Source organism: Morone saxatilis, unplaced genomic scaffold, assembly GCF_004916995.1.
Source record: "Morone saxatilis isolate NCDOM2014 unplaced genomic scaffold, NCSU_SB_2.0 Contig5, whole genome shotgun sequence".
NCBI lineage: Eukaryota > Metazoa > Chordata > Actinopteri > Moronidae > Morone > Morone saxatilis.
The window spans coordinates 23340892-23350659 of record NW_023340095.1 but is presented as its reverse complement, the minus strand read 5'-3'; the positions used below and the strand labels follow the sequence as shown (position 1 = coordinate 23350659).

General features: G+C 41.2%; 1 protein-coding gene across 1 annotated transcript in view; it reads right to left on the bottom strand.

The window, feature by feature from the left end:
- ttll4 (tubulin tyrosine ligase-like family, member 4) overlaps positions 1-9768 on the bottom strand; it is a gene marked incomplete in the record, with an annotated part of 19410 nt that overhangs the window by 6781 nt on the left and 2861 nt on the right. The window contains 12 exon segments of the mRNA XM_035677222.1: positions 100-234; positions 789-887; positions 1246-1368; positions 1493-1621; positions 1711-1793; positions 2165-2359; positions 2465-2541; positions 3642-3752; positions 4537-4655; positions 6539-6596; positions 6711-6787; positions 8808-8976. Coding sequence (XP_035533115.1) covers positions 100-234; positions 789-887; positions 1246-1368; positions 1493-1621; positions 1711-1793; positions 2165-2359; positions 2465-2541; positions 3642-3752; positions 4537-4655; positions 6539-6596; positions 6711-6787; positions 8808-8976 — 1375 coding nt within the window.

Sequence of the window (9768 nt, the reverse complement as noted above, 5' to 3'; positions counted from 1 at the left end):
CCTAATATTTATTTTCTCACTTTCTTCCTTCCTCTCATTTCCACATCAATGTGTGTGTGTGTGTGTGTGTGTGTATGTGTATGTGTGTGCAGGTGTTACCTTGGCGATATGTTGACCTCCAGGATCCAGGGTTTGAGGTTCTCGTCCAGCATGATGTCAAAGCCGAACAGCTCGTGGCAGCTGTAAGGTGTCCGAACGTTCATCTTCAGCAGACTGTTAACGTACGGTTCGGAGCTGATAACCAACACACAGGAGGGAGATTACAACTCATTTCATCATCATTATTAGTTCAATAATGAGTGTCTTCCTTCTCATCCTCTGCTACAGCTCCAGCAGGTTGCACACATTTCTGAGATTCCATACCTCTACCAATCTAAAGAGGGAGTGGATCCTCAGTAGCCCAGAGTGGACCCTGGCTCCTAGATAGGGCCTTTCATGCTTTTTGCAAGTTTTGCAGGCACTGTAGCTTCTCCTACATGCTTGGATGGCAAAATGTATTCAAATGGTTGCAATCTGCAACTTCCCCACTAAATCCTACACACAGGTCCTTTAAGACTGAGGAACATTTTTCAACGATAATGATGAAAACAGTAAGATTGCTAGTAATAATGTAAAAGGTAATGTAGAAATAAACCAGCTTTGAAGAAAAAAGAAAAAAAAAGCTTGCTCTGCTAAAGCTTTCATAAAATAATGACTACATAAGAAATAATACGAACAGAACAATATAAATTGTGAAAAACAGTAAGAGCTTCCCTGCAGCCGCTGAGTGACTGAATGGGCAAACTTACGCAATGACGGTTTTGATCACTATGTCTTTAATCTTCTCCCAGATCAGAGTGGTGTTGACTCCCCTGGAACCAAGATACTGCCACAAGGCCTTCAAAGCCCTGAAACACACACATACACAAACACACATTGTGTTGGAGTTGGGGAACACAGGCTCTGACACCCTGCATCTGAGTTTCACTTTTACAAACATCTGAGGGAGAAGAACCTGCTCTGGAGACAGAGTTATAGTTACTGGTTTACTGAAACTCTCTGAAGGAGCCAAATTAACACAACCCAACAATTATTCATTCATTCCTTAATTCGTCTTTCACTCCTAGTTTTAATGTCTTCTTGTACCAAGTGTTGGTCTGCATTCAGTCAGGCTTTGCCCTTAACCCTCCCTTTCCACCTCTCACACACATTACTTCCTGCCACTCCAGCCCATTTCACCCCCTGCTTCTTTTCGCATTCTCTTACCATTTGTGTCCCTGGCAGGCCTTGTCATCGCTGTTATCCTGGTATTCTGAGTTTTTCTTGTTGACGCTGTAGTTGGTCAGGTGCATGAACTTGTTACCCAGAGTCTTCATGGAAGACGAATATCTAAACAGGACAAATAAATCACATATTAACTCAGTTATCAGCTTTTTCCCAGTCTCTGACATATTATTTAAAGTGTACAGATTGTTTTGGCTTTGCGACTGCGGTGGATGTGGTGAAAACTGACTTGCAGCTGGCGAATCGAACCAGTCCATCAGAGAAGATGTAAATTCTGAGCGGGTCGTAGGATGTCACATAGACGTAGATCCTCAGGTCAAACTTGTTACCGCCGATGAGGTAGGGCTTGTGAAGGTACCTGCAAAACCAGAATACAAATGTTTTATCCAAATGACGACTATATTGTGTAGTGTCAGGTTGTTGGAAGATGGTCTCCGGCCTACTTACTTCTGGACCAGCAGCGGTCTCTTGCGGGGCAACTGGCTCCATCTGTGGATGACCTGGATACCTATTCCTCTGGCTGATGCAGGCTATTAGAGATGAGAGGAGGAAGAGAGAATGTAAAATAAAGTTAACTCATCAAAACAAAAACATATTTTTATTGAAGCATGATAATCTAGATTACTTGGAAACTTTACATAAGTAACTTGTTTCACCTTTTAAATCAATTAAAACCAGTCATCAGTCATCAACCAGTTATCCAGCAAATGAAACACACAAGACAAAACTGAAATATTAATGAATAGATCTGTAATCAGTAATGATTAACACTGATGTTTACTAGCATCCACAAAATCCAAAATATCCTATTTAGTCTGTTTTCCCCAAGTTTTGTGATGGATGTTTCTTTGGTACAGTTCCAAGTCAACTGATTATCTAAGTATCCACTAGCATAACGTACAGGTTTGATGATCCATTTCTGCCTGGAGCCACTGTCCTCCCAGGCCTTGCGCAGCAGCTTAATGTCCTGAGGGAGGACGAAGGTGCGGGGGAAAAAGCTGAACTCTTGTTTGCCAAAGCGAACCTGCATCTTAGACAGATTCCTCCAGAGCCGGTCCTTTCTGCCAATCTGAAACGTTCCCGGGAAGTGGTTCAACTAGGAGAGAAGAAACACAAACAATGAAGTGGAATTCTGGACAGCGGAACCGAAAGGTCATTGGATACATTTCACCTTCCTGCTAGTGTATCGACAGTTTCTCACCTTCTGGTGCTCTCCGAGGGACTTGAAGGCAGGAGACTTCATGTGGTGTCCCCAGCAGCCCAACCAGTCATGGCTTTCTACATCAACAATGGGACGACAAACAGATTTTGATCACCCAGGGCAATTTCCACAGTTTTCTCTTACAAGTGTGTACCAGGAGTAAACTACAAAACATTACCTTCCAAAAATATTTTTTGTTGTCCAAAATCATTTGGATACATTTTGACAAGGAATCTCAGGGTTCCCACTCTTGCTATAACTGGTCATATAATTGTCCAGTAAGTAGTATTTAAACATTTAACTCATTTTAAATGATGAAGAGTTCATGATGAAGTGTCTCAGGTTCATAAGATGTTGTTGGTTAGCATGTATGGGACACTGCCTTTTAGCTCGTTTTCGTGGCCGTTCTCACAGGAGCTGATTCTTCTAGTGCAGTCCCCGGCAAACTGACTACAGTTTACTGCAGTTCTCCATCCGTAACATTCATTTGGACAAAGCCCAATACACAACAGTTCAAATCAAGTACAACTTACTTCGTTTTACAGAAAATTCATTGCTGTGCATGTATTTATCAACCACAACAACAACAAAAAAATAGACTTAGAAGAGCTAGATTTAGTCAGTGAGATGGGAGCTGAAATAAAACGGGAGCATTTTTCCGTTCAGCTTTGCATCTGGTAAACTCACTTTGAGCAGCTCATCCTACAAACAGGCCGTTTCAGACAGAATACACACCTAGGTTTATGTTTATGTAGGCCATCTGAGTGAGGGGAGAAAGTACAATGAAAGTCGACATGGATCATTTCCAGGATATTTGGGCATTTTTAATCAATTTCCAGGATTTCCAGGACGTGGGAACCCTAAACATGCAACCACAGCGGTTTAAAGTAAAGTGATATTATGCATGATGTCAGTGACTGTTGAGACACTTGAGTTGTAGACAACTGATTTAATATGAATTGCAAAAAGAATTCTAAATAAACAGGGTCAATAGGTTAAGGATCTATATTTGCAACATTCAAATGTTGACACCTGTAAACACTGAGCACTGTGTAGCTGCTCAATGCTCCTTCTCAATGATTCAGTTTGATGTTCAGCAGTATATAACGTCTGTCTATGATTTCTGAATTAAGTGTCGCAAATGAAAATGTATCTTAAGACACATGTGATGACTTACTCTTGGTAACTTTGAAGTGTGACCTGGCAATGGTGTGTTTGACCACATTTGGCGTGACGGCGCTCATCTTCCACTTTAACAGTCGTCTTTGTTCTGCGGGCAGCAGCTCCACTGCAGAACACACAAAGTATTTTACAAAACCGTATTAAAGTAAAACACATTCTGCCCACATAGACTGCAGGCATAACGCAAATATTGAAACAGCACTTACAGAAAATAACCAATATGTTGGTATAAGATATAAACTGTTCACTAAAATAATTATTAATAATAAAATAAAAGTGGCAATCTTAGTTAAACTGGCTTAACCCTAACCCTCTTAAAGGAATTGGAGATGAAGCATTAACCAGTGGATCAGTGCATAAAGCAAAAGTGTGAAACAGTTTATAGACAAACAAGTTAATCACAATCCCTGAAAACTGAGCAGCATCTCTGTGCAGTTTGACATCGTCATGATGGACAAGATGCAGAGACGGTCCATTACATTAAATTAAATTAGCATCTTGTTGTCCAGACTGCCCATTTACCCCCCTTGTGTGAGGGAGTTATGTAATATCTGCTTTTAAATTCCATTGCAGAGGATGGCATAAAGGATTTTAACTTTGGATGGCAATGCCGTCTACCGTTACCGTTGCTCTCATCCTCTAACACAGTAAAATATACACAGTAGGCCTATAACTCAGCATTATACTTTAATTCTTCTTATTTTAAATTATTATTTAAGATCTAAACTTTAAAGACCTTAACACAGAGCCTTCACTCGCTGATAAACCGCTTCATCCTGCATCAGAACGCAGTTAAAACAACCAAAGAGCTGGAAGAACAATGAGAAGAACACTGAATATGTTAAAAAGCCTATTAAGTATAAATAAGCAACAGACGTGCGTGTCCCGACCTTTCTCATTGGCGGTGCTGAAGTAGAGAGTCGGAGGGATGAGGGGAAACAAACTGGGAACCAAAGCTGGTTTCTCCTCTCGGTCATCTTCCGCCCCCAATGACATCGGCTCCTCAATGCTGAGAGAGAGACACAGAGAGTGGACATAAACACATGAATGATTAATCCAAATTAGAGCTGCCCCCTAAAAGTCGACCTAACTGTTGGTCGGTGAGAAGAGTCTTAGTCGACAAAGTTTTAGTCACAGGAAGACTCCTTTCAGGAGCGATAAAAAACACGAAATGTATGGTGTTGTATTGTATTTCGATTATTGTTATATTTGTGACTCGGGATGATCAATAAATAAATGTAATAATAATAAATAATAAAGTAAATAGCTACATGCTTTGGAATGTTTCTTCCTCTCGACTTTTACATCATTGGGCAACTGCAAACTTGCTGGCATTGATAAAGACATATACGATTCATATGGATACATATGATTCTGATGGATCAGCAGATTTCCTTGATGCAGGCTCTCGCATATATGCAATATAACAGCTGTTCATCTCTGTGATGGTCAGAACTGTGATTTAGACTTAAATTCCCATTGTTGACCAAAACAGTCTCTCTAAAGACAGCCAATATGGCCAACATTTGGCCAATCATTTTTACTCGTCTCATCTAACAGAAGATCAAAAAAATACATCAACCACAAGAATTTTAGAAAGTGAAGATGTGATATTTGACTGTGTGTCTATAGAGCTAATTAATAACTACACACTATGTGTTGCAAACCTGTAAACTCCATCTACAATGGTTGTTCAAGTGTTCTACTGAAGACTGTGTGGTCCCTGCCCTGCCGCCAGCACCGCAGGTCTGCTTGGCTTGTTACAATTAAACAAGCAAATTGCAGTCTCACAACAAAATTAAAAAGTAATGCAGCTAGAGTTACCTTCACTGACTTCTAACTAACGGAAGCTGGCATCCAGAAACCTCTCTGGTTTGTAACACAAGTCGACTGCAGCCTGCGCGGCTGATCGTTTGCACTATGCGCCGGTAACACGACCCCGTGGATTTAAGGTTAGAGACATCACACGGAGACTGCAAGTACATTCTGACACAGGGTTGAGACGAATGAAGCAAGCCTTCAAGAGAGAGACTGTTTGATCGAGTTCACACAATACTAAGTAAGTCCAACATTAGCAAAGTCCTTTTTCCTACATAAACACATTTGATCACACCAGATAAACACAGAATAATGAAAAACTAAAAAAACTCACATGACAGTCATATAGGAAGGAAAGATAAAAAAGCAGATGGATGAAGGAACAGGAGATGGTACAATCCAAAGAATTTTTCCTTAAATTAAATCCCTCCACCACAGACAGGTATACATCAGCATCACAGCTAGACTAAGCTAACTTAACACTATACTATACATACAGAAGCTGTTGCTTTCAGGAAAGGGTGGGCGGGGTGTATGTAAACAGCAAATCAGCTGGTTGTGAGGAAAAAGAAAAAAAAGAAGAAAAAAAAAAAAGGTGACAATAGCGGTCCCTATCCAGGCGGTTTTAGCAAAGAATCAGCTCCGAGTCTTTGGTAGGGAGTTCTACTGTTGAGGCCATCACAGTGGAGAACAATGTGATGACACAATGCAGCAGACCTTTCCACCATGCTCTGCTGCTTTCAGCCTCTTTTAACAATGCAGTGAGAGAGAATGGAAGAGAGGGAGAATAAGTCCACAGGATCTGGTAGATATACGTTTAATGCCATTTTAGGAGACCAATTAGAGCCAGGCTTGGATGTTGGGGCAGTCCAAGGAAAGGACATAGGCCTTCTGAACTGTAAGTTGGTCAAGCCGAGGAAAACACTCTTAAAGGCTCATAAATGGACTTGGGACAGCTCGTTAGAAACAACAGAGAGCAACAGTCCTCTACACAGTTTGCGTCAGTCAGTGTTTTTAGATTCTTGTCACATGAATAAATGAATTAAGGGTGCTTGTGTGGTTATACAGTCTTACCCAGAAAGGAGAGTGATGGATGCCGTTGCTGTGGACGAGGATGAACAGTCGGAGTCATCTGAAGACAACAGAAGACAACTAAAATCAGCGGTTTTACAACATCAGTAGAGCAAACTGCCAGCTAACTAAATAGTAGTCTGAGTGTGCGTGTGAGCGTGTTTGAACATCTTACCATCATCACTACAGGCATTTTCCAGCTCATCAGGCAGCTCCTCCTCAACTCCATCCACCTGCATAACACACTCCTGTCTGGAAACAATTGATACGAGGCCAAACAGTCAGAATTGGAAAAGTAAAAACAAAAACAGAAGATTGAGAAGCAATCAAAACTTGCAATCAATCATTAGGAGACCATGACGGTGAGATTTGGATCTAACGTGGCGGCTTGCTTTCTTCACAAAATACTTCAAAAGAATTGGATTACTTCAGGACCTTACATCAAGATAGCACAGTAAAACACCATAAGTGAAAATTCATCGATGATTACTGCTGCCACACCTCAATGGGAGAGGTCAACAACAACCCGGACTACCGGACACCCAACCCGGCAAAAGGGAAAAGGTATGTACATACCACTGACATAAAGGTCAGTGTTCTTGAATCCATAAAAACAAAACTGGACGTTCCTAGCACGCTACATCAGGAAAAAAACCTCAAATTGAGCCTTGAAGTCACACACCAACAAACAGAGCAGTGGTTCCCAACCTTTTCCCTTAAGGGACCCCTTCTATCATTGAGTGAACTGACAACCCCTGATTAAATGACATATCTGATGGATCTTTCATGTTATATCGTATTCAACACTGTACAATTAGCCCAAACAGTGAACTCAGTAACTGCAAGACGTTTGTTTAAAACTAGTGACACATTTTGAGCAGAGTATTTCTTGTTCAGGAGACTTTTTATACGTTTATCTCATTTGTCTTATCTGTATTATGTATTTTTTATCACTTCTAATAATCACACAGAATTAATAGGTTTTCTTGTTCTTGACACTTGGCCATTGTTCTTAGACAATGTATCTAACTTTACATTTAATGAAATGTGAAGTGAACCAAATGCTGAGATATAGGCCTACTGTGTATATTTTTAAAGTTTTCTAGCACACCTTAAAATCAAGAAGGCCTTGTGAGCCTTCATGAAGCTTTGGAGACCCTAGTTGGAACTGAACCACTGAAAAATAGATGATCTCCAGAAAGATAGCAGAAGAGACAATCTCATATTTTCCGGAATCCCTAAGAACACAACGGCAACATCGACACACTTCTCAGGGACTTCATGCGCTCTGCTCTGAAACTACCGTCACAGTAAACAAAGTAACTTTCTACCACATACACTGACTTAGAGCCCGCCCATCATCGCATAGTTTAAAAAAAATTCAGCAAAAAGATCTGGTGAAAAGCAAGAGCGACAAATTCCGAAAAGTAAATAACTGAAAGATGAAATGTACTGTACCCTATCTTGAAAATACACAGACAAAAGGGTGAACAGGCCAGCCTGGTTGTATACAAACTGTACAGTGAAGGACTCCTCCATCACCTTGTTCACACCGATACCAATAGCTCCTTTCACTTCCTTTGCTGGAAGATAAAAGACCTCGACCATCTAGTGAAGCGCCGCTGCAGACGCAGCTGAGACGTGGATGAGACGGGCATATTACTCACCCCCCCACAAATGTCGACTCCTTCCCAGCTAGTAATTCTATTACATCTCAAATTGACAAATGTGAAATTCATCTAATAATCATCTCCGACCATGGTCCAGTCAGCTTTAATCGAGTCAATGAAACCGCCCCAATCCCCTCGAGTGGGTGGCGGTTCAACACCTCACTTCTAGCAGACAAACAGTCTCCGCTCCAGAGAGTGGAAGATATCATACATCAGCAGACCCAATTCCTCATGCAAACAATCAGAATGAATTATTAAGAACACAATGAAAAAACTGGTAAAAACCTCGCTAATCGGCTAGAAAAGACAAAGAAAAATAACTTATTCCCAGTCCAACCAACATCACACTGGTTTAACGCTATAGATTCTATCCTAACTAAAATTCTATTGGAAACACAAAAAGGCACGAGTTAAACCAATCGTTATCAACTCCTCTGCCCACCCATTCAAACATTCTGAATAAAACACTGGGTCACAGCACTCCAGTCTCCCCATCTGTGTGTCTGCGAGCAGATCTTTGTTCAGTTGAACCGCCACTGAAATACCAACAACCCACTCTGGTCGCCTTAACCATCGCTAAAAAGACATGAGCCGTTTCTCACCCAGACAGCTGAGTCTCTCCAGCAGGACACCCCTCTGTCGGCCAGGGAGAGGAAGGGAATGGAGATGAAGGGGACATGGAGGCTTGCTGTCCCTGCCTGGTGAGGTGGATTGTGGAGATCTGAGTGGTCACAGAGCCCACCAAGGCTCCTGCAGGACAGGAAGCCACATCTACAAGAGAAAGAGTTTTTAATGGTCTATTTCTGGTTGAATGCTAGTTACTTAGGAACTGAAATATTACTTATTGAGAGTTTAACACTTCAAGTAAAGTTCAAGCTTCATCAGGACTGTGTGGTGTGGGAGTGGTTTGATCAGACAAGAAAACTGGATCAACTTTTCCCCAACTTAGCTCCGCTACTTCAAATCAGTGAGAGTGAAAGCTGCATAAATTACAGCTGTCTTTTTTCCTAGCTTACATGTTATCATTTTTTAGGGCTGTAACCGACTCAGAATGTTTCAACTATTCTTTCAGCCACACTCCACTCCTGTTTCAGCAGTTCCTGCGGTGGAAGCGCGGCTACAGAAGTCTCATGTTTCAACCTGCCTTCTCCGCTTCCATCACAGTTAGTTTTGTGGTTTATGGTCATTTTGAGAGTGTAAAGTGTACCGCCTGCCGTGCCGACAGGGCAGCTACAAAACAAAGGTGATGACGGAGATTTGACTGACAAAATGCAAGCTGACTTGGGCTCTTCTTGACTGATGGCTCGAATCATCAGGATTATTTACATTTTTTAGGATGTTTTTTTCTATAACCAAAAACCGTCTGAGCATGCATAGATGATGCTAACATATTTACAATCTACATTCTCTCAAAACTATAGTGAGATGTGCATCTGGTCCAAGATAACATCATGCCATGTATATATGTCATTCTTTCTCTAAAGATGAACATTATCAAAGTTTCATAAGGAAGTTACTAGGGCTGCAACGATTCCTCGAGTAACTCGAGTAACTCGATTACAA